Genomic DNA, 27147 nt, shown 5'->3' on the forward strand with positions numbered 1-27147 from the left:
GTCGTCACTTATGGACATTTAAATGCGGAGGAACGCCCGGAAGCCAAGACCCAAAGGCTAAAACGATGGAGATGATCCTCGTCTTTGGTTCTGGAACTCCCTCGTTATCTCTTCTGCAATGTCCATCAGGCCACATCATTGCTCTGAAAGAAAAAAATAGAGATTGAATACAGCATTCTGCCGATTATCCTAATGGCTAATGATGGGGGAGAGATGGTACGAGTAATCAGAAAATACGGACAATCCACACTTTCAGTTTAATGTCTTAACGGTGTAAACAAGCTGCCATGTTGTTTATTTAAATGAATTAAAATTAACATTAGTAGTGAGGAAGCAATAATGGGAGGCAATAATGGTAGTGAGGGACGCGGAGAGGAAAAGGGAAGTCATGTATGGAGAGAAGGAAGAGATAGACGTGTTGTAAGAGATTGGGAGATAAATTAAAGTAGTGGTGTATTGAGAGACCGGAGGAAGAAATACGACAGAATTCAAGATCGGCAGAAAGAAGAAGAGGACGCAGCGAAAAGGCAGGCGCCTACGAGAGACAAAGAGATTGGAGGAAAAGGGATGCGGCAGAACTCAAGATCCCCACTGGTGCAGTTCATGGCAGTGGTTCAGTGAGTGGTTGTACGGATAGTGCAAATGGGATTGTGATAGTAATGGCGGCTTGTTGATGTTGTTTATGCTCACGAGTTTTAAATTGTAAAATTTCTTTATAAAGTGTTATAAAAATCATTTGTTAAGTAAGAGAAGTGGAAAATTAAACAAAACGTTACAATGGGCAATATATTTTTCTGACGTAATCGGGCAAGGTGAGTCCAATGGACTCTTTTAACTTATGCTTTTAATTTAAACTATTAAACAGTGAAAAATATTTCTTTTCACATCTATTTGTACGCATTGTGCACTATAGAATCATTTAACAGAAAATTGATTATTTTTTGTTTAACAAAAGTTTTACATTACTAATTAATTTCATACATAGTCAAACAGCGAGTACAGTGGACTCTTTTGACTAATTCTTTCTGTTTTCACTGCATAAAACACCAAATATTTATCGTTACATGTTCATAGTGATAATTTTACATTATATTGACAATTCAAACCAAATATTTGTAAAATGCACATTACTTTTTACATTTCGTGCAAACAGACTTACCTTGCCCGGATTTGTGGGAACTCAGGGAAAAAAATTATTTTTTAAGTTACTTTAATTCCAAAAGAAGTTTGAATTACTCTAAGTCATAGGAAATATACAATTAGAAGAAGTAAAAAATTTACAACATGCTGACATTTCAATAACATAATAAAATTCTCAAAAATGTGATATGCGATGAGTCCAAGAGACTCACCTTGCCCGTATTAGGGTTAACGTGCATATATAAAGCTGCAATTCCACAGTTTCATCAAAATTCACGGCCCAAACTGTGATAGGTGTGGATATTTGGCTTATTGGACGTAAAAGTAAAAAAATTTCATCGGGAGGAAAAATCTGAAAACTTAAAAAAATTGATTACTTTTCCAGATATATTGACTTCAATTAACATGGGAGCCTTACGGGACTTAAACTTTTCCGCTTTTATTATGTACTTTTAGACGTCTGAGGAACATGATATTCAATGGACATTAACTAGATTTTTTGGTTAATTTTTTGGTATGGTTGTCATTCCGACAAATTGATATTTAGTATTTTTTCTTATGTTTTAACGTTTCCAATGCTTTTCTTATGGGAAAACTTTAAGAATTTTTGGAGCATCTTGCAATAATCGTACGACAAATTCCTTGACATATAAGGTGGAGGATTTTTTGGTCAATTTTTTGGCTATCTTGGAATTTTCATATGTCGAAACAATTCCGAGAAATAAACGATTTCAATTTTACATTGTCGTGATGGGCGAATTTTCAAACCCGGATTTCGGCCTTGAGACATGTGCCATACGAAAATTTGGAATCTCCGCGAAAAACCGTAAAGAGTGATTCACACCCTAACGAACTACCCCATTTTCCCCGTAACCCTTTTGGCTGATTCATAATAAAATTCCGAAAAATATCCTGCATGCGAAAAATCATTGTCGGGTCATTTCATGTCAAATCAACCATTATTTTGACCAAATGACACCCACCGACTCGGATTTTCATGTTTTTGATGGGGAGAGAACGAATGATCGGAAAATGTTCACTATTTACACAAAACTTTGAATTAGCCGGGATTCAAACCCAGGTCTCTCAATAGGGTGGGGTTTCTTGATGAATCGAAACTTGCAGCATTTAGGTGGTGGACGGGCTCCATATTAATAATGAAAAACACTTTGTTACTTCCACAAAATTCACAATTTCTATTTCATTTCCGGTTTCACCTATTACACCATTTTCAAATACATCTACATCAAATACATACGTGTATTTGAAATTGGTGTAATAGCCGAAACCGGTAATAAAATAGAAATTGTGAATTTCGTGGAAGTAACAAAGTGTTTTTCATTATTAATATGGTTTCCCATTGTTTTTTACTGCCTAAATCGAAAGATTATAACTCCTGGAGAATTGGATTGGGCATAAGAGGTAGATGCTTGTACATATTAAAGTTGGAATTTTGAGAGACAAACCGGATGATTTGTAGTAGTTGCCATTGTCTTTGTGTTATACAGTAGATTCCGTTTAATGGGTCCTCCGATTACTTGGGGCAGCCGCTTAATTGGGGCAGATCTTGAAGAACAGAACCCAATAGAGGAATATCCCAGAGTATTCTCCGCTTAATGGGGAACTTGCATGGGTCGCCGATTGCTCTAAAAACTATTTTGAATAAGTAAAATGGATACATTAGCTCCCAGAAATACCTTAAGTTTCACCATTCATCATCAAAAGAAATAAAAAAATTGACTTTAAAATCGAGAAAAAATTCACTGAGCCGACCACTGCGCGAAGACACCCGAGCGTTGCCGAGGCTAGACGTGACGTCATAGGTGCCTAAACAACCGTAGGGAGTTGGTAAATACGCTGAGCGCATGCTGTAAAATTTGTTTTGAGGGAGTATTTATCCATTCATCGTCACTTTATTTTGTTCTGTTATTCTTGGGCAAGTTTTCCTATTGCTATTGTGCAACGATCATTGCTTGGGATATTAATAATGCAACCTCGGGATTATGAAATACAAGCGTTTCACTTCGTATGTTTTAGTTATCAGAAAAATGGATGATAACATTGCCGCTCGTCCTAATAGTACACTTGAAATTCATCTACATCTAGATAATTTCCCGCAAGCCGCCTAAAAGAGGTGTGGCAGGGGGTGTTAGGACACCAGCCTTTTTTTTGGGACACCAAAAATCGAATCCACGACACCACAAAAAATGGTCCTAGAGTTCTCCAATCAGCGAGCAAAAGTTGCATTGACTGGAATTCACCTCATAATACAAGCACAGGCAGTCCTAAACAACGATTTCTCCTGTACCTACGATTAAATGGATGAAGTTATCGTATATAATAGCATTGGAGACATAATTAAACATCAAAATTGTTCTAATTAAATACTTATGATGAATGATATGCCGTCGATAACATCAACTTACAATTAACGTATCCCCCTTCCAACAGCCGTGGCTCAGACTGCTACAACAATGTTACCTAGATATTATAAAATATTTGGTTTCACTGCTCCAGTTTTATATTTTATGCCCTTACTCAGATATTAATATTATAAATAATACAAAATATGAGGGCTTTCGAGCCTCTATTGTCAGATATTTATCTTTAAATAGAAAACAATCAACACGTCTCACAAACGGAGCTCTCACAACGGCAGGCAACTGTTACAAGCAATCACAACAATAGCATCGTGTGATGTTTAGGCACCTTTAATGTCATCGAGGCTTCGTCAGCAGTGGCTTGGGGGGTGAGGGAGTTTTTCCCGCGCTTTAAAATTTGTTATATTTATCATTGAATATCTCGCGAAGGAAAACTCAGATTTCATGCAGTTTTCTTTGTTGAATTCAGAAAATAATTTTCTGTCCGCCTGTGAAATAAAAAAAATTCATGCAAGTTCCTCATTGGGACAGCATGCCGCTTTATTGGGCCATGGGTCGGCGACGTAGACTCCATACTCGCGACGAAATTAAACTTTTTTGTTTCCAGAATGCTATTTTTATATTTTCCTCCTTTGATTTACTCTTATTTTTCTTTAATGTTCCTATTCTTGCCCTATTTTGAAATCTCTTGTTGTATACTATCCGCAAGAGGATAGGACTTTTTTTAAAAAGGAACCACTTAAAGACATTCATTTAGCGTGGCCCAAGGCTGAGAAAAATATTTTTAACTAAATTGTTATTATTCTTAAAAATGATATTAAATTAACTAAACTCGTTGATTTATTAATCAAATTTATAGTTTAATAAACTTATGTTGCATTATAAACATTCTTTAGTCTTCTTTTTATCATTTCAACGTTTGTTTATGCCCATATACAGGATAGTTCGCCTAATTGGGGCAAAGTGCACAAGTCCCAATATGTCCCAATTAACCGGAATCTACTGTATATGAAATTCTGGACATGTGATTGAGGTTTTTTTATGTGGTCCTTAAGAACCTCTTATAAGGTAAGAGGGATATAGAGGAAAATGTAACGTTAATTTCACTTTCACAATCTTAGATTTTTTAATGACGATATTTATTTTTTAGCGATTAAAGGAAAAGTAAAAATCTTCAAGCAGGCATTGGTGATGAGCGATATATCGCTCGTCACTAATCCATGCTACTCACCTTAGTCTTGACTAGCATCTTCGGCACCACGTGGTTTGAGTAGAACGCAAAGAGGAGTGGCACATTGTCCAACAGCCGATATCTTCCCGCTGCGGATCCGCTCCGAGCAATGATCCCAGGAACTGTAGCTGCCATGTAACAGTCCTTTGCCAAACTAGATATCTTTCTGTACGCATAATGGATCCATCTGTCCAACAGAAATCCTCTACACCTCTTCTCCTCGTCCACCTCATCCATCACTCTCTTCCACTCGTGTTCACTCTCTGAATCTTCTCGTTCATACGGCCTGCCCCCGTTGCAGAACAAAAGCTTCTGAGATAGCTGAGAGAGGGCCCTGGCGAACCAACCAGCGACCAAGTCGTAGCTAAATCCCTCCCCCGCACCCAGATAAACGGTCCCGGATTCCAGGTCGGCGAACACGGTCCAACGATTGCCTTTCCCCGTGAGCCCATTCAAATCGGTAAACTTCTGCTTCATCTTCCGGATGTTTGTGGACTCGCTGTCCACCAAAACCTTCACTTCACTCTCTACGCTCAGGTGCTTCAGCATCAAGGCGGTGAAATCGTCCCGATCGTAAATCCTCTCGTAAAACCAGCGCACTCTGTCGAATCGGTCCCCTTGCACCATGCGTGTCTTTCCCAACATGGCCTCGATGCACTTGTGCCTCTCTTCAATTGCGTCGGACGAAAGCGCACTCGTCTTATCTCCAAGACCCGCCACTGCGTCGGTCGCACTCTCCCCGGTCCACGGTTCTGCCGCCTCGTGGGATGGCAAAAGCGGATAATGTCCATGCGTTTGGTCCTTTGCTTCCGTCACGGAAGAGCTCATCTGAGCAAAGAGAGACTTCATCTCCTGCCTCAACCCATCCACACAAGTCTTCAGAGACGCAATTTCAGAGTCTGACCTGGACACCTCGGACGATGTTCCATGGAGAAGGCTGGCGGTTGGGGCACTTGGAGATATGTTCCGGCGCTGCACCATTGCCTCGTCCCTTCTGTGCACCAACGTCACCAACTTGAGCACTTGCAGGCGTTGGGGGTCGTTAGGGAAGAGGCGAACCATCTCCTGAGCCGCAGAGAGAGGGCTCTCGCGACTGTCATCCATCAGATGTGGGTCAGCTCCTCTCGCAAGTAGCTCCTCAACCCAATCAGCCTTACCTGTTGAAGTTTATGAATTAATCGATTGATAATTTATATAAAAATAAATGAGCAAAGGGTTGTCAAGGGCTGATAGTTGTTGACTAGTTACCGGGATTAGATGAATAAACGTTAGATCAACAAGGGAAAATTAGATAAACAATTAGATCAACAAGGGAAACTGTTGAAGTTTATGAATTAATTGATTGATAATTTACATAAAAATAAATGAGCAAAGGGTTGTCAAGGGCTCATAGTTGTTGACTAGTTACCGGGATTAGATGAATAAACGTTAGATCAACAAGGGAAAATTAGATAAACAGTGGAAATTTAGATAAACAATTAGATCAACAAGGGAAACTGTTGAAGTTTATGAATTAATCGATTGCTAATTTAAATTGAAAGAAATGAGCGAAGGGTAGTCAAGGGCTGTTAGTTGTTGACTGGTTACCGGATTAGATCAACAAGTCAAAGAGACAACAACAACTTGTATAATTAAAGAGAATAATTAAGTCCAATAGGTTTTGGGCTTGCTGGCACTTCGTTAAACGTGAAAAAGAGTCAAGTTGTGGACTGTAAAACAGAGAAGTTAAAAAGTGAATTGAAGTTGGATAAAGCAAAACGAGATTGAGTAATTGTTTTAACAAAATGTTAATTTGAATCAACAAGGGAAACTGTTGAATTTTATGAATGAATCGATTGCTAATTTAAATTAAAATAAGTGAGCAAAGGTTGTCAAGGGCTGATACTTGTTGACTAGTTACCGGATTACATCAATAAGTCGAAGACACAACTACTAGTTAAAGAGAATAATTAAATAAAGTAAAGTATAATTAAAGAGAATAATTAAATCCAACATTACCGAGTCTCACTCCCTCGTGCAAAGGCGTTCTTTGCCACATGCCACGTATATCCACGTCCTTCAGCATGTCCACCAGGTCTTTATGCTGCAGCAGTGATCCAGTTGACAGCCCTGCAAAGAGCCTCTCCTTGACAAATGCCTCGGAATTTACTGTAGAAATGTTGCTCGTCATCCTTGCGAGATAATAAAACAATTGTTGTAAGCGTTTGCTAGATTCAGCGGACAGGAAGTTGAAATAATCGTTCCAAGCGTCAGTTGGACTTAACAGACAGGAAGTTGCCAATGGAAACAAGGCCTGGTGGCGACAGTCGGCAGGGAGTAATACACGATCTCAGCGTTGTCAAGAAAGGATGAAATATTGACTGCAATGAAAAAGAATGAATACCAAATTAATACCTTAAAAGTTGTCAACGGCAGTGTTGGAATATAACAACTAGCACAAGAGTGATTTGGGAAAAAAAATAATAAATATATCTCGATTTTAATTTCCCCTGGTGAATTATATCGATAAATAGGGTGGTTTCCTATTATTTTTTTATTGCCTAACTCGAAAGATTCTTACTCCAGTAGTACACATTTCAACCTTTTAGATTTTAAAATGACGATATCTATTTTTTTAGATTAAATGAAAAGGGAAAATTTTCAAGCATGCAAAAATGCGAGAATAAATACTGATTATGATTGACGATAAGGATTATTAATACCCTATCAAATGAAGGAATTTCTGACCATAGGCATGTTTTAAAAGGTGATTATTAAGGGATGTTTCCCTGAGCTCTGTGCCTCATGCATGCATTGGTAAGCTCACACGATGTACAACTCCTATCTACTCATACAGAAACTAGGTCCTTGTGACGTCACGTGGAGTGGCAACGCATGGGCACCAATCTGGCCTTTTTCAAATGAGGTTAAAATTGACCATTGCTATTCGTCTAAACCGGAATTTCTAAAACCAAATAATTAGTATATTTTGAATACACTAATGGTGGGTAACGAATCGCAATCAATGCCTTCTGTTTTCTTTGATGAAGGAAACTGCCCTATTTTTATTGAGTTTGCAACAAGGTTAACTCATTCGTACAGGCCAACGTTTCAGAAGACGACATGTCTCCTATTTTCAAGGTGTGTTACTCAAACAAAGTCCAATTTCACACATTTAAATTTTATTGTAAAATTGGACTTTCATTGAGTAACATGCCTTGAAAATGGGAGACAAGTCCTCATCTAAAACGCCAACCCATACGAACAACTTAACCTGGTTGACCACCCAAGAAGAATTCATCAATTAATATCGTACGCAACACAGAAGAAAATGGAAAATTCTCTAGAGTGGTACTTTTTGAATGCAATCACTCACAACCATCATTTCAACGAGGAAATACCAATTCTGATGCAGACCAAAATACATTCACCTTCACCAAATAGTTGCAAGCATTTGTTGAGTTGAGGTAACAATGCATCGCCAAGAGTGGTGGCACATATATATACATGTTAGCAAGTGCAAGTCCTACGAAGGGTAGGAGAGAAGAGAAGCCTCATGAAAACCTTAATAAGAAGACGGAACAACCTTATAGGCCACATCTTGAGACATGATGGCCTGATGAAGACGATCGTCGAAGGACAAGTGGAAGGCAAGAACGGAAAAGGAAGACCTCGAACAAAATATATGGAGCAAGTAAAGAGAGATGTGAAAGAGAAGAAATACGTAGGAGTGAAAAGATTAGCTGATGGGAGAACTGAGTGGAGAGCTGCGTCAAACCAATCCTAGGATTGTTGACCAGTGATGATGATGAGCAAGTGCACACCCAAAGATGAATGAATTATATAAAAAAACTATGTATTCCTTGGCAAAGAGAAAGATAAAAATCTAGTCAACAAACGGATGGATTATGAAGCTCCGATCACTACACCTATCTCGTTGGCGAATTCACCCTACACGCGTGTGATCCCTTGGCATCAAGCCGGCTGCATATTCGGTCTACAGGATCACTTGTGGATGTTCGGGTGGGACAAGGTAAGTGTGGGAGGAACGCCATATTCAAATGGGTGCTGGCAGAAGATTCAACATGACGCAATGCGCCGTAAAGTCCTACAATGACAGGTTACAGGAGTTACTGAATTAAACTTGTCTGTTACCCAGGCATAGCTCAGACCCGGTGAATGGTAGAGATGGGGTGGTTCCCCAAAACCTTGGTTGAAAGATAGACAGTTAATATTTTTTTTAATAGGGCGCCAGGTGTATGCATTGGATGCACCACCAAGGAAGGTACGTCACAACCTTTTATGACGAGATGAAGTAGAACAGATACAAGTTTTATTTTCACAAGGATTTAATGTAAATTCACCAACATTCTTGGAATATGGTAAGGAGTTTCCCCAATTCACAATATTGCCTCCAATCAGGAAGTTTCCTCAAAGTTATCACACACTCACACTGGTCACACTCTCCGACAACATTAACTCTTCACCTTACCACAATTTGTAAGATGAAATAAAATAAAACAAAAATATGACTCCTGTCATTCCAAAATTAATAATCTGCTGCATGCACCCGCAAACTTGGGAGAGGAAGAGAAAATCCACACTACAGCCACATGGCGATGTACGCCATCGAGAGAGGAACAGCTCTCTGCACTAAAATGGAACCCTGCAATAAGAACATTGCATGTCAGGGAATGCGGAGAGAATTGACTCAGAGGAAACTTAAGAGTGGGCGGTGTGACTGGACTTGCCGATGCGGGCAAAGCGAGAGGCGTGGCGGAGAGGACAGTCTAGGAGCGTGTCTCATCAGTGAAAGAACGATAGCCTGCGCACGTCGCTGGGTTGGGAGGGCTCCCGGGAGGGGAGGAGGGGAGGGGAGAGGGGTGTGGGATGCCAGAACTTGTTTTCTCGGACGCAAGACGGATCACGGAGAGCTCAAGACGGATCGCATAACTAAAATTTTCCGACAGCTGGTGGTCATGCGCAGAAGTCGCGGCGGAGACCGTGACAGCAAGTGTGCACGTGCATATTTGGTGAGTGACTCGCAGGTAGTGTAGCGGTGTAGCTGCCACCTACCTTACCTGCGGTCATGATCCTAGTCCGTCAGTGCACTCAGTGCCATCTAGTGGCATTCATTTGAACTTCATGCCCTTTCTTCATCATCGTATACCTTCTCTAATGTACACCTTGGATATGTAGCCACCAGCCGCAGCTGGTCGCCAATGGATATGATCAGTAGTGTTGCGATGGTCAGTGAGGAGAAACTAAATATCCCACCACGAGGATGATATGTTCCCATGAAAGGATGAAATGTCGTCTGAAATGAAACCAAATAAATTCAAGTTTTTATCTAAAAAGTTTTCAATAATACAATAAACTGCCTAATAAAGAGTACAACCATAAAATATGATACAGAAAACGCCCGATTATTTGGCTGTAGATTATCCACGCACGAGTTCACGCTCCAACGATGTTTTCCGCGATCTTTATAAAAAATAAAATTGGGCACAAAAGCACCAAGATACATACATTTTAATGCAAGGATACACCAGGCTTATTATTTCCAATAAAATCCCATCCGTAAAACTTAATTATTTTATTTACTCGCTGACATGTGGTAGATATAGAAAAAAACTACAGGACAGGGGTGCCTAAGATATCCTGAGTAACCTTTACTTTTGTTGTGATAAAAAATAATCAAGTCACATGCAAAGTTTAAGATAGGTTCGATTAAAATGATTATACACATTTTTGTGGAATATTTGTCAAGAAGAGTCTTGTGGATAGTCACACAAAAAAAGCTCTAACCTTTTTCGACCATTCCTAGTGGGGACTAGTGATGAGCCAAACTGTGATTATCCAATAGGGTTGTTTCCTATTATTTTTTTATTGCCTAAATCGAAAGATTATTACTCCTGGAGTACATATTTCTCGCTTTTACAATTTTAAATGGCGACATCTATTTTTCGCGATTAAATAAAAAGTGAAAATTTTCAAGCACGCGAAAATGCGACGGCTAAGTATGAATGCTGGGAAATCTCCGTGTGACGTCGTTCTGGTTCCTGCTGCCGCAAGTGAGGTGACCTTGGAGCGAGACTTTGAGCGCTGATACGACGCAGGATGCTAGCTGGTAGCGCTTGGCTTAAATAAGGATTTTTAATACCTTATCAAACAAAGAAAACCTTCTGACCTTAGCCACTTTTAATAGGTGATTATTAAGACACGTTTCCCTGAGCTATGTGGCTCATGCATGCATTGGTAATCTCAGGCGATGTAAAACTTCTATCAACTCGTATAGAAACTAGGTCCCTGTGATGTCACGTGGAGTGGAATCGCATGGGCGCCAAATGTGGCCTTTTTTAAATGAGAATAAAATTGACCATTGCCATTCGTCTAAACTGGGATTTCTAAAACCAAATAATTTGTATATTATGAATACACTAATGGTGGGTAACGAATCCCAATCAATGCCTTTCGTTTTCTTTGATGAAGGAAACTACCCTATTTTGAAGCCGTTCGACAAGTTTTCTGGCTGTCTCTCCGCAGTGCACACTAGGCGGGAGAATCAATAGAGGCAATGCAGTTAATGAGATTGCAACTAGCCTTAAACTAACAACTAGACGTCAGAAATGACTTGAGCGTGTGGTGTGGAGGAGGTGCAATTACCCTATCTGCTCAGTACCTGCCTGTCGCTTTTATAGTGTTTTTACTGAGCTATTGGAGGTTGAAAAAAAATCTCCCTCGTGAATTTTGTTAATCTACTATAGGGTGTCCTCATATTTTCCCTGTTAAACAGAGATTTCTTAAACTAAATAATTTTTATATTATGAATTTAGATTGATTTTTTGATTTAACCTTTTAGATTGTTTAATGATAATATCTATTTTTTGCGATTTAATGAAAAGGGAAAATTTTCAAGCTCACGAAAACGCAACAATAAATACTGATTACGATTGACGATAAGGATTATTAATATCCTATGAAATGAAGGAAACTTTCTGACCATAGGTAGTTTTAAAAGGTGATTATTAAGAGATGTTTCCCTGATCGCTGTGCCTCATGTGTGCAATAGTAATCTCAGACGATGTAAAACTCCTGACTGCATCTGGGCCCCTGTGACGTCACATGGAGTGGCATCGCATGGGTGCAAATCTGGCCTTTATCAAATGAGGTTAAAATTGGCCTTTAACATTCCTCCAAACCGGTATTTGTAAAACCAAATAATTTGTATATTATCAATACACTAATGGTGGGTAACGAATTGCAATCAATGCCTTTCGTTTTCTTTGATGAAGGAAACCTCCCTATTATCAGTTTATATTTTTTGAGATAGGAACATATATTTATGTTGTAAACTGACTGAATAAACAATTGTATGACAACATAGAGGGGTGATATAAGATGAGGGGTCCGGGTACCTGCTCCCAGATTCCTAGGGGCAAAGGCCTAAGCTCCTCTGCGTTGCATCCCGAAATTAACATTATGACTTTGCATACCCACGACTGTCATAAAAGGGGGAGAACAAGTAACCAGGTATTTAAGGCATTCATCCAGAAAGTCATTGCTGCACTCATTAATTTATATCTCCTGATCCAATGGTCATCCCAGCTTGGATTATTTACTATCTTGTTAAGAGTAACATGAAGAATCAAATAAATTTTTTCCATAAATTTTGGAGGTGATATGTTTTGAGATATTTGAGGTCAAAGGTCAAGGTCACTGACCTTAACACGTTCCGTGCTGATGACGTAGCGTCTACGTCATGGCAGCCACTACCGAGTGACTGATGACGTAGACGCTACATCATGATTCCTTTTTGCGTTATATTCCGCCCTGAGCGCCAGCCACCACTGTTAGGGCATGGGAGAGGGTCAGTCACCACTCTTCGCCTGTTTGCCGTGCGGAAAGCTCCGAAAATATTTTTTTTTTCCGATTTTTCCTGAGTTTTTCTACTTTACCCGGTTTTGCTCTGCAAGGATGTCTTTGGGGGTGGCTTTTTACAATGTATTTTTTGATTACTTTCATTTTATAATGCAAAAAACAGTTGTATATTCTCACAATTGTTCTTATACCTTAAAAAAACTTTTGCAAATATTCAACGCGAAATAAAAAAAAGATCCTTTTGCAGTTGACGAGGACAGGTAAGATACTTTATCACAAGTTATTTTATCTTTCTTTATGACTGTTTACGCAATGATTAAATTGTGTTTATTTAATTGGTTTTTACATGAAAGAATACAAATATTTTTCCCCTGTTGTTATTTTTAATTTTGAGCGTCAATTAACGCTATCGTGGTAAATTGCATAGCTGGTTGCCTAATTTTGGACGTACTCCAGGTATGTGTATTTTAATCCTTACGATAAATAATAAATGCTTCCGTTCTTATACCTTTAAAGTTTTCGAGTGAATTTTATTTGCTATGATTTCATCATGGCAAAATTTGTTGTTATCCCTATGTTTATTTGCTGCTAAGCTTGAAATGATAACCATATTTGCATAAATTTTACAATAACTTCAGTGAAGTCCTGGTTCCACATTGCAATTTATTTTTACTATTTACATTTCATGCACAATAGCCAGACTTCCCCATCCTTATGTTCACTAGCATTTGAATTTGAGACTCATTACTTGTTTTTTTCCATGATAGTCGAAATACTTACAAGCATTTTATTTGGCATCCTCCCCAACAAAAAAATGCCTAAGAGAACAATTTCCACTGACCCAGACACATGCCGCCGAACGCGGAGAAACTGATCCGGCGCGAGGATATAAAATGGGCAATGCGTGTCCTGAAGGAAATTTACTGGATGGAAATTTTTAACCATAGAAGAATTTCCCCACTTTTTGGCCTTATTTTTCATACAAGAAATATCAAAATTTCCTGTATCTCCAATAATTGAAAAGCTCTATCTTTATAAGACTTGCATTGCTTCAGGAGAGAGAAGTCGCTTGATCAATTCATGTCAATTCTCCAAGACCTTCAACTCAACGAGAACCTGTCTACGTTCTCTGACACTCCGTATCCTAAGGTGGAAGGATAAGAGGGAAGTGTGGATGATCAGCACTGAATTCAGTGCAAAAAAATGAACAAATCTACGGAAAGACGAGGGTGCACGCTAAGAAAGCCGCTGGCGGTGGTTGAATATAGCAATTACAATTGTGGCATCGACCATTGGAATCAAATGATGTCTGACTTTCCCATTGAAAGGAAATCCATCAAATGGTACTAAAAATTGGGAATCCACCTACTGAATTACTGTTGCTGAACCGTTATTTTTTATTCAAAGAAAATATTTGGAAAATTCCTCCCATCGACTTTCTAATTTCAATTATAGAATGTCTTATGACAATATCTGCACCTTCGATCCCTATGAGGAGATAGTAATCCTAGCCCGCCTCAACCAAAACCAAGGGCTTATTAGGACATTTCCCTGATTATATGAAAAACACGAAAGAAAGAAGAGACGAAAACAGAAGAGATGTAGGCAGTGCTTCAAGAAGAATGTCCGCCAGGACACATCATATTATAGCCCCACCTGCCTAGCTGATCCTCGATTGTGTCTTTAATGTTTCCAGAAGTATCACAAAAATTTGCGATGCAGAAAATTATTTACCCGGTGGGAAAAAATTATTTTTTAAAATTCATACCTTTTATATTTTCTATTTCAATGTTTCTTTTTAAAAAAATGTTATTATTTTATGTATAGTATTTAGTAACTGAAAAATTATTCTAATTATCCTGGTCAATTTCTGATTTGTAAAAAAGTTCCATTGCAAGAATTCTTAGTTTATACAAATTTTCCTTTTCATTTATAAACTAATGTATATCATTATAAAATCTTATGCAGAGGATATCATATCGTGCAGTATAATTTTTCCATCATAGGGAGCATCACTTTTGCTGGATATATAGGTAATACTCGCAATATTTTCTTTAGAGCGATCAAACATTTAAAATCGATTTTCAATGTATCATTTCCAGATTAAAAAAATAATGTTAGCTGCATTACTATTTCCATTAGTTTTTTCCGTAAAGTGATAAGTCTGAACGGGTTTTCGCTACAGTACTGACATAGAGAAAAGAAATATGGAAAACAATTATGTGTGTTGCGGGGAGGTATCATAGGTTTGACAGGATACTTAGAAAATTTTAATATCAAATTTTTAACAAATGAAGGGTTATTTTTGAAAAAAAAAGTGTGACAACATGTACCCAGTATCACAACTCATAAGATCACGTCGTTAAAATAATAATAAAAAAATACAAATTTTTTGCCAAAAAGTCAGCCACAGGACCTTTTCTTTAAAAAACGGTCAGCACGGAATGTGTTAATCACGAGAATTCCTTAGGTATGATAAAATTGCATATCACTGCAAAGCTTGTTTCAAGACCTTTCCAAAATTACCTGATTCACTGTTCTTTCTTCATTAGAACTGAAGCTACAGCCGTTTATGTCATGGGTGTTGGTCAAATTTTCCACACATTTTCAGAACTTCAAGTGGCCATTGCTCTTATGATATTAGAGATAAAAATCAGTAATTTGGCATTTTGAATTCTCTTGTCATGTTTACATATTTATACATTTATAATTTCTCCATGGCAGGCGTTGATACTGCAGATGAAATGTGTGGAATGTGCACAGTATCTAGAAGGTGCAGGCAGTTAGTTCTTTTTTCCAGAATTTTAGATGATGCTGGAATAAATGCTCATAAGATACACCTTTAAAATTGCCAAGGAACTCAAATTGTCTCTCGACTTTTTAAAGGGACGTTGGTCTAAATTTAGTGAGAGAAAATTTTAAAAATTTATATGCTTTTTCAACGAGTGAGAATGATTAAAAAAAAATTGAAAGTATGCAACCCGCGTTCCACCCAAAGTGTCTGACTGGGGTGGCGCACGCTCACTCTCGGTGCGATATCTCGGGAACCAATGGGCAGAAATGAAACAAATTTGAGGTGATACTTTGCAAATGTCTAACGAGTCGTCGTAGGAGACAAAAAAGTGATAGAATAATCAGGGAGTGACATCATCTGCACTTATGTCCGAAAAACACCCAAAAATACCAAAATTTCAAAAAATTTAAGTGCAATGCGGCAAGTTTTCTCGGTATCCATTTGCAAAAAATAATTATCATGATTTATTTTCTTGCTAATTTGAACAAAACTGGGGGGCGTCCCAAAAGCAATTCGAAAACTTTAAAAATAAGAAATATACGTATCATCAGAAAAAAAAATAGAAATAAAATATATTTTTGATAAGTGAACAGTTTCATACATTTTCTAGAATTAATAGAAATATGGTATAATTTATACCTATATACTACCTATTTATTCTAACCAAAAATTTTTTCGTTTTTTTTTCAACCTCGGATGGCCCAGCAAAAATTCAATACAACCGTCAGGCAGGCACTATTCAGGTAGGGGCAATTGCTTGTCCTCCATACCACAAGCTCAAGTCAATTCTGACCATAAGTCGTAAGTTTAAGATTAGTAGCAATCTCATTGACTACACTGCCTCAATTGATTCTCCTGCAAAGTATGCACTGCGTAAAGACAACTAGAAAACTCACTGAATGGCTTCAGCATTGACAAGTCTTGACCTTCATGCCAATAAAAGAGAAACTTTCAATGCACTGTGGCTAGAGTATGAAACAGTGAGGAACGTTACTTCCATTCCCATTCAAAACAAAAGAAAAGACTTCTGGTCAATGGCAACGCCTGCCATCTCAGTGCTGATGCAGCCCAACTGCTCCTTGAGCAATAGGGTAGTTTCCTTCATCAAAGAAAATGAAAGGCATTGATTGCGATTCGTTACCCACCATTAGTGTATTCATTATATAAAAAATTATTTGGTTTTAGAAATACCGGTTTAGACGAATGGCAATGGTCAATTTTATCCTCATTTGAAAAAGGCCAGATTGGCGCCCATGCGATGCCACTCCATGTGACGACACAGGGACCTAGTTTCTATATGAGTAGATAGGAGTTTTACATCGTCTGAGATTATCAATGCATGCATGAGGCACAGAGCTCAGGGAAGCATCTCTTAATAATCACCTATTAAAACTTGCTAAGGTCGGAAAGTTTTCTTCGTTTGATAGGGTATTAATAGTCCTTATTTAAGCCAAGCGCTACCAGCTAGCAGGGTAGTCTGCTACCTGCTAGCATCCTGCGTCGCATCAGCGCTCAAAACCTAGCCCCAAGGTCACCTCACTTGCCGCAGCCGTAACCAGAACGACGTCACACGGAGATTTCCCAGCATTCATACTTAGCCGTCACGTTTTCGGGAGCTTGAAAATTTTCACTTTTCATTTAATCGCGAAAAATAGATATCGTCATTTTGAAATCTTAAAGGGTGAAAAGCGTACTCCAGGAGTAATAATCTTTCGATTTAGGCACTTAAAAAATAATAGGAAACCACCCTATTACAATGGGACATTTTCCATCACCCGCCATGCAATGCAGACCTAGTGTAACTGCCATCTTTACGCTGAACTGAGGAAGTGCCTAGGAGGGAAGCGTTTTCAAACAGGCAATGATCTTCAGGATAAAAGTATAATTCATTGTAAATCATAGGCGACAACATCCTAAGAATGATGCTAACATGAATAAGCTATAGGAAAGCTTGTACACAGGCACAACCAATGCCTTAAAGGAGGCGATTATGTCGAAGGGAAACTATAAGGGTACTCATTAATTAGCATAGAAAAATTTTTTAATCAATCACTTTGTCTTATGTTCATGATCCATCAGAGGATGTAAAAAACCACCCTCGTATGTATACAAGTGTTTCTAATGGTGACAATAAAATACAACATTTTATAAGAATACAGTAGATTCCATTTAATTGGTCCAGTGGTTACTTGGGGCAGCCGCTTAATTGGAGCAGATCTTAAAGAACAGAACCCAGTAGAGGAATATCCCAGAGTATTCTCCGCTTATTTGGGACAGCATGCCGCTTCATTGGGCCATGAGTCGGTGACATAGACTTTATACTAGCGACGAAATTAAATGTTTTTGTTTTCAGAATACTATCTTTTTAATTTTCCTCCTTTGATTTACTCTTATTTTTCACAAATGTTCCTATTCTTGCCCTATTTTGAAAGCTCTTGTTGTTATACTATCCGCAAGAGGATAAGACTTTTCTTTAAAAGGACTTGGTATAAGACACTCATTCAGCGTCGCCCGAGGCTGTGAAAAATATTTTTAACTAAATTGTTTTAATTCTTAAAAATTGTAATTAATTAACTTAACTCGCTGATTTATTAATCTAATTAATAGTTTAATACACTATTGCATTATAAACATTCTTTAGTCTTCTTTCTATCATTTCAACGTTTGTTTATGCCCATACCCACACAGCAGAAATACGTCTCGGATACGTCTCTGAGACGTCTCGAATATCGCATATGTTACGTCTCAGAGACGTTCTGAGAGCTTCGGAGACATCTCTGAGATGTCACAATGTCCAAAAAAATGATCTATGTGACGTCTCTTGAGACATCTCACATAAGTCTCTGAGATGTCACATTAGTGTTTGTACTATGGTATGCTTAAAAATGTAGGCAAAAAATAATTAAATGCAAATTATACAGTTGTGACCTACTTATCTCGATCATTTTTAGCGATGAATTTTTGATGGATGACCTTTTGAAAATAAGAAACCCATATTAAATGTCGTGATTTTAATAATCAAAACTGCGCAATTGCAACGAAAAATATATATGGAAGGCATTGATGGCGTTTAAATAAGTTTTTTTTTTAATTTCCTGAATGGCTCACGATTACATCTCTGAGACATTTGCGATATTCGAGGCATTCGAGATCATAGTGAGACGTCTCTGAGAGGTTCGTTGCTATGTGGGTATATATACAGGCGAATTGGGGCAGCCGCTTAATTGGGGCAAAGTGCACAAGTCCCGATGTGTCCCAATTAACCGGAATCTACTGTATTACCCCTTAGAGCATAGAATCCCACCAAATTTTATGCAAAAATGTGGTCAATCAAGAAAACCAATTTTATGCAGAATCAACTATTAAATATTCTAAAACAAATATTAAATATTCTTGGAAATGATGTACCAATTTAGTTTTTGATGAAAATTTTAAACAAATTTCGAAATTCATTAGTAATTACATACAAATTTTTGGGGTCCGACTGACACCACACTCACCTACTTAATGGTTACGAATTTCTATTTTACCTTTTCATTTAATCCCTGTTGGAAAATAGTCCTTATGTTATCTCAAACTATTCCATGGACTTAAAAGACCTTGGCTACTTTACGGTATTTTACTTAACATGACATAATATGTATAAGTTTTTTGCTCTATAGAACTTTGGAGCTAACGTTAATTAATGTATCAATAAGCAATTTTTTAGTACATATAGTATAACTAATATACTTGATGGACGAATTGGCATTCTTTTATGAGCCTATTGGGAAAATTCATTTAACATTATGATATTAACATATATTTTATGAGAACAGAACACCCTTACTAATATGAGAAGTTCTTTGGCATATGCATGCATGAGATAAATTTTCTTTTGTCTTCTGGGAAAAGTATCACTAATTCTGCTTGGAATATAGGCAAGAAACCTAGTTTCTATCTTTGTGAACAAAACAGAACACCCTTCCTAATATACGTAGGAGTGTTCTGTACTATTATAATATCATTATGTATTTTGTAATATTATGCATCCACACATCACGAATAATGAAGCAGATACATATTGTTAAGGTGATTGCCTGAAGTTTTGAGAGTCAAGGCATAGCTTGTTCTTATAAAATAGATATGATTTCAAAAGTGACATGGTTCACATTTAAGCAATTGATTCTAATATAAATACATCTTCAAATGACTTAACAAATTACTTTACCATTACATTTTTTTCTTTAGGACAGAGAGCAAAATAAAATCAACCAATCACCGAGCCATTCTGTAAAATACTGGTACGAACAATTAAATATGCATTGCATATTACTGCATATTTCAAAGCTTTTCTCAGTACTTAAGAACTGGTTTCAATGCAGGAATTCCATCCTAATATGCGTCACTATCGTTCAATGTTGTCCGTGTAATAACAACTCACGTTCATCGCTTTCAACGGTTAGTTCTCTGGATACGAGCATTTCTAAGTCTTTAAATGAAACAAGTTTACCACTCTCTCTCTACGCGATATTGTTTTTAATTAAAATTGGTAAATTAGTTAAATATACATCGATTGGTAATAAATGACGTTACTGATATTAGGCTCATGCTATGTACTTCAAAAACGGAAAAGGTTTAATAATTCAAAGTTTGCATGATGCTTGTACTTCCATAAAGAATGCAGAGATAATGAACAACTAGCTTACCGAACACATTAACCAAATGTGATTAACATTTGCCCGGAATTTGTTACCACAAATAGAGTAGGTCCTATAATCGCTCTGGTGGTATATACAATAGAAAACCATATGTATTGGCATCATAAACCATAAAGTACAAATGGCAATCTTTGATTTTTCGTTCGCGTGTTTCAATTAACAGGGTTTATTCCCAGCAATGGAACTCCACTTTAATTCGTTGCATTTACAAATAGTCGTTGATAATCTCCGTATATTAATATACAGAAATTCTCCGTAATATTAATACAATATCCGTACATTAATATTCTGAGATTATGCTTTAAGAATGGAACATTTGTATCACTCGCACTAGTGATTGATTACATTATACAGCGCAACTTATACTTGCGCAATATTCCCACATCGCCGCGAGTAACTATATGACACGCTGGCGTTTGCCCATAAGACTCAAACCGATAAAACTGGCGTGGCACACGTTTCCAAGCCTCATAACATCTCTTGAAAATATACGTAAATAAATATTTCACCATCCCCCCATACATTTAACAATATCGAACTTCTTTTGTTTATCTCAAGGAGACTATACACAGGAGGCTCGATCAATTGTATATCAGGCTAATTTCTGCTGCCCATTCCGTCGCATTTTAATGGGCTTTCAAAAATGTACGCGACGCGGTGATGACAGCAATACGATCATTTATTACGATATTTTGGAGTACGCTGCTTGTAATGGCGAAAAATATCTTTGAAAAATTATGAATTTGATAGATCACGTTATCAAGTACATAATTTTCGGTTAAAACACCTAGTTACAAGGAATTACCTGGTGAAATTAAGACCACTTTGTCGGTCAGCGACCTGAGTGGCAACTTTTGTAAAGCCCGTATGACACTTGCCAATTTATTGGCCAATATATTGGCCAATAAATTGCCCCAATATTGGTTAAAATATTGGGCTTTACGCATCGTATGACACGTACCAATATTTACACCAATATTGGCCGTTATAGTGTTCTAATATCCCGCTAGAGAACGCCATATAACACAAAATGACAAAAGAGCATCTCAAAACGCAGATTAATTGCTATGTTAGTTGCCAATGAGCTACAGAATGGGAGGTGGCATAATAATTGTAAATTTAATAACTATTTCGAGGGGCTGCAAAGATATTCTCGAATTGCTCGAAATTTCATTCGGGTGAGTTCCTTGAATGATGAGAGATAGGCAATATGGTGATCTCATAGGTGAGCCAAGATAACGTAGCGGCTCGTTTTGGCTGGAATATGTTCATCGAATAAACAGAGATTGTGTCATCAATTGGGACTTTCACCCGAAACTTTAGCGCTCAAATCATGAAAAATAGTTTAATAATTGTAAAATAAACAAAATATAGACGCTATCGAGGAGAAACACGACGTTTTTATTCATTAAATATCCGAAATGTTATTTCCGAATTACCCACTTTAGACAGTTGATGTTTGTGAATTTATATTCTCTCATAGTACACATTAATTATTTGAGCTATTTCATGGGTTGCTATGCTTGTAAAGTTTTTATATATGATATTAAAATTCCGAGGTGAAATGTTTTGCAAAGAGCTTCTAGTTTTGGCCACTAGGAGTCGACAAGACTGAGTTCTGATTGGAGATTGGCCTCGAGAAAATAGAACCTGTTCTAAATTGTAGATTGGCCAAGAAATTGTGCCCAATATTGTGAAACTGAGATTGGGCTAGAAATTGGCGTGTGTCAGTGGGTACACAATCCAATATCCAATGGATTGGCCAATAAATTGGCAAGTGTCATACGGGCTTAAACCCATTTAAAAACGATAGGCGACCTCAGATTTGGAGAAAGTTTTGACGATCCTCTTTCGTCATATTCATACTTTCACTTATCACATTCACTTTTGCCCCGTTCACATTACCATCATTCTTAACCAGCGTAGGATGACGTCATAACCAACGCGCGTTCACACTTACCATGGTTAGACCCTGGCGACATCTGATGAGTGGTAAAGTAAGTGCAAGTGAAAAATGAATATACGAGAGCGTATAACCTGTTGGAAGGAAATAGAGAATGTGCAGGGAAAAGTTCTTGTGTTAATTGCAATGATTTTCAACGTATGTGCATATTATTAGCTGCTTATGAATTAAAAATTGCATTCCAGCGTCGACAATCATTGTTCCTTGCTACGTAGAAGGTAATATAAATGTGTTCGTCCAACTAATCATTTCATCGATAGTGTGGCTTGCATTCTCCTACTGCTCTATTTAATACGAATAAAAGCGAATATTAGTGATAATTAGGTTGATATCAACAACATATACTACTACTTTCCCTTGATTCGGATGTGTTGACAAATCATTGATGTAGGTGAAGAAAATCGAGGACCTAATATTGAGACTTGAGCCTCAATAGAGACACACTTGTGATTTGGGATGGATATACACTTTTCGCTGCATTAAATTCTTCGCAATTATTGTTTTCGGATTTGACAAAGGACATGATACAATCCGATGCTTACCGTAAATTAAAACTCTTATACCTCTTCTTCAAATGTGGACGAATAACTTGCAGAAATGTGACGATTATTGAAATTTAACTTATGAAATAAGAGAAAGAACGTGGTACTTTTGCGATATGTAGTATCACCCGACGTTTCTAACTTTATTTTCTATAGTTATATCTGACAAGCCATTAGCCTGATATTTTATAGTGATAGTGGAAGAACTTTTGTCCAAGGATGAACATAAGTGATCTTTTTCAAACTGGGACTAAGCACTCTTACCAAAACATTTAAATCATAGTGACTTTCGGATTTCTATTATTGTAGTTTCGCACATTTTACTTGATTCTAGCAAAATATTAATATAGATTATTCAATCTGTCCGAACAATACAATACGAGCTAATAGCTAATTCACTACGAACTATATAGTATATCGCATAACTTTCATAAGTAATCAGGTTTAAAATCTCATAATATACAAAACATTACGGAATGAATCAATAACACTTTCCTTAGAATTAATTCTGACGAATATAATTCAACAATAACGGCCGTCTCCTCTTCGAATACTTTATTTTCTGTTTTCTTTCCTCCTATCCACGGCCTTAGAATATGAGAAGGTCTGGACACTCTCCGTTCAGGCATGGTCATTTAATGAAGCCGTTTCCCGTTGAGGCCGGTAGGGGCGCCACCTATCCTGAAGGGCAAGTTTCCTACGTATCTGTATACGATACTTCAGTAATTATGAACTAATTTATGGCAAAAATGAATATAAACACATCGACAGTGGTTACTAGTTAACAAGTTCATATGCACTTAACATCTTATAGCGAAAAATACCTAGAAATCGTTCTCATACGTGAGTATTAATCAAATGGAAGGCGTTGGATTTCAGCTTCGTCTGCTTCCATACCTTTGTAAAATCAGTTACAGCCATAACGAAAGATTGTCAGCAGTTAAAACCTTATGTAGTGAGGAAAGGTATTTTTAAGGAAATAATTATTTATAGCTCTCTTGTGGTAAACGTTAATATAAGTTGTCATAGAAGCTACGTACGCACCATTGCCTCTGAGCCCATCGGCATGTTTCCACGGCCTTATAAGAATATAGATGTTATTCCTTGCTTTCAAACACTATTAACAAATATAATATCAGAAACGCAAACGGCTTCTTACCGAGGCCGAAGTGAAATACTTCTTATGAAGTGACGTATGTTAATGTTTTTAATCTCCTGAGTCTCGATCAAGTGATAATGATAATGGCAGGGCACAGCAAACCCAAAAAAATGATTCTATCCTAAGGATCAGGATAGCATAGGCGGATCCAGGGGGGGGGGGGGGGCACGGAGGCACGTGCCCCCCCCCCCCCCCCCCCAGACCCTTAAAAATATGTTATTTATAATACGGTCCCATTATCATTTCGTTCGTTTTGTGTAACAAGGTATCCTTGTGCCCCCCCCCCTGAACAAAATCCTGGATACGGCCTTGCTTGTGCCCCTCCCAGAAAGAAATCCTGGATCCGCCCCTGGGGTATAGAATAGGCATATTTAATCGTTGAACAGGGTGAATAATTTCCGGAAGTACCATTATTACCGTTAAAGGCTATTTTATAACGATGCTTGCCTACTCATCAAAGGAATAATTTGAGATTTAAGGAAGTAAAATACCATATGAAAGATAAGAACGAAAGAGATTTTGCAAATAATTTCCGAATAAACTTCCACGAAAACAGTGCAATGGATATAATCCGAGGGATTTGCGGATGTCTGATCACTTTCAGGTGCTGGCAAATCTGAAATATTATCCCTCGCCCAAAAATAAGATGAGTAGTACGACAGAAACCACAGGCTAATACTGCTAATACGCGGTAAATGTACTTTTCATGAGAGTTGCACGTACCATCGATAACAGCTGCATTAAAAGAAATCATCGAAAGAGGTATTAAGAATGAAAACGATACACATTTTTCCAACTTATATAATGTACACACACATCAAATCTACATTTCCAGAATGATTACACAACGCTATTGAAACTGAGATTATTTATACAATCAATGCAAGGTAATGTCATGAAAAATAAATTTAAATACTCACAATTTAACATTTCTATTAATTCTTTCTATTACTAATTTCTATTTCTAATTACTAATCATTCTAAGAGATTCAATTTAGTAGGAGAGAATGATGAATAGTTGATGAGAGCCGTCGCACATCTTGCATTTTCTCTTACTTCATTCATCCACTGTGAATGACATTGACCACTGGAACAGAAGAACCTGTAATTTAAAATATGTATAAATTTTGGAGCTTTAGCACACCAAAAAAAGGAATCGTACAGCTATTTCATCTCTTCTCAGGGTCCTTGGGGACTCTAAAAAGCGAAATCCCCGAAGTCTTGTGGCCATAACCAGTGGTGCAACGCGGTACCACACACGTCCACGGAATTTTCCTTTTTTCAGTAAATCCGCGATATATATCCACGAAATATTAATGTAGAACAATAAGGAAATAATGCAGAAGACTAACATTCGAAAATGAATGAAAAATAAATCTTAATTAATTACAAAAATGACTATTTCCACTCACCTGTAGTATGCGCTCAACAATGCGGAAATTAACTTACCCGCTAATTCTTGCCCTCCAGAATACGTGGCGCCGCCCCGGCAAACGTGCGGCAGGTTGAGGAAACGACTTCAATAAAAGACCGTGGGTTCCCAATGGAGTGGGATAGGAAGTGTCATGGGGCTGCTCCTATCCCACTTCGTTGCTGCTTCGCCTTCTTCTTTTTCTAACCAGCTTTTAACCAACTTGCGTTCACACACGCATGAACTACCGCCAACCATGGTCGGAAAACGGTGGTCAGAATCCCAACCACGGTTAAAAAACGGTTAACGGGAACTTGCGTTCACACCTCGTTTTGTAACCATGGTCGGGGCTAACCGGCGTAAAAAGAACGTAATGTGAACGGGGCACAGGAATGACATCTGAGAAGTTCTTTCCTCCCGTAAATCAATTTACGATCTTATAAGGTAAAACCATGGTAATACCACTTCTCTATTCCTTCCATATTTCCTCATTTTCGTCACCAAAAAGAAGTTACTTGGCTATAACTTTGAAAAAGTCGCAGAGGGATTGCAGTGCTGGATGATATTTGCTATATTTCATTTAAACGGTTATTACTAAATGCCAAGTAATTACTGTTTCTTTGAGAAAGGCCTGCAACGCATATCAATTAAATTCATACCTTTAACTGAAGAGGCTATATCGAGAAATATCATTTTTATCACCATATTGCTCATTTCCAATGGATGGCATTAGAGAGATACGATTTCCACTAATTGCTTAATTTTGATTATGAGGTTTAAGTTAATGTTTCATTTCGTCTTTATAGCATATTGTGCGTTTGTAACGCGGATACAATTGTGTTTTGTTGGCTCTTCTACTTGCTTCGCCCACAAGCTGTAACTGAAATCTCGGACAGTGGGCAAAGTTTCTGTCATCTTGTCACAGCTGGAACATTTCGAATTCCAATTAAAGATATTTTACGTCCGATAAATACGTTTAGAAGTGTCGATATGAATTCATAGTTCACTATGTCATAGTAATCACTTCCTCTAAGTGCACCAAACAAAAGAGGTAACACGCAAGTGCGATGACGTATTCATTTTCAAATCAAACCAGCGCAATGAACGAGTGCTAGTACACAGTTCCACATGCAGAGCAAAGAAAAATTTAACATTTGCATTCCGTCTCACCAGGAGAATATTGGAGGCACTGCAAATACGCCTTTTCTGGGTGTTATTGCTGGAAAATCACCGCGAAATGAAATGATCACAAAGTGAACCCTAGAAAGGAAAAAAAGGGAGGTGTTCATTAATTTCATCGGCAAGCACTGCATGTATTAATGAGAACTTAGTTAAGTATCACAAATTCCATGACATTGATAGTAAATCGTATAATAATAAATAACTTGCCCTCGAGTATCGGATATGTTCACGATGTGTGCCAAGTTGAACTCGTAAAGTTGGCCCAGAGGAGGTCATCCCAAATTTTTAGATAATTGCCGCGCGGCCCATTTGAATATGCTCTACACATTTTATTATTGGTAATATTATTAAAAATAAGAGCAATGCTTATTATTACGTCTTAAAATGAAATAAAACAGAAAATGTGCTATTTATGTATGTGAAGCGAAGAAAACACATTTTTCTTGAAAACAATTTCCTTGCAAGCAAAAAATGTTATGGGTTTTAACTAAACAACAAAATTAAAATGCATATAAAAAACTCCTATTCTTAGAAAAATTATATTTATTCGTGAATGTAATTGGGGTAGTATTAAGTCTCAAAAACACATTCCTATGTTTTTGAAATTTTATTCATTCGTCGCGAGCTCACATTACTAATTAAGCGGTTAGACAAACAAATTTAAAAATTAAATTTTAAGTATCCGACAAATCAAAACTCCTGATGAAAATGTATTAAAATATGATACACTTGAAATAATTAAAGAGGGAATAAAATATCCATGTCAATTTTAAAAAGCTACTAC

General features: G+C 37.5%; 1 protein-coding gene across 1 annotated transcript; it reads right to left on the reverse strand.

Moving 5' to 3' along the window:
- On the reverse strand, nucleotides 1-26441 carry LOC124170142. The gene is made up of 4 exons (XM_046548833.1): nucleotides 26352-26441; nucleotides 6751-7112; nucleotides 4753-5909; nucleotides 1-143 (listed from the first exon to the last, which is right to left on the reverse strand). The coding sequence occupies exons 2-4, from the start codon at nucleotides 6920-6922 to the stop codon at nucleotides 126-128; spliced, it is 1347 nt and encodes a 448-aa protein (XP_046404789.1). The 5' UTR covers nucleotides 6923-7112; nucleotides 26352-26441; the 3' UTR covers nucleotides 1-125.
- Nucleotides 26442-27147: the final 706 nt, after the last annotated feature.

The sequence above is a fragment of the Ischnura elegans genome, chromosome 13 (genome assembly GCF_921293095.1).
Source record: "Ischnura elegans chromosome 13, ioIscEleg1.1, whole genome shotgun sequence".
Classification (NCBI taxonomy): Eukaryota; Metazoa; Arthropoda; class Insecta; order Odonata; family Coenagrionidae; genus Ischnura; species Ischnura elegans.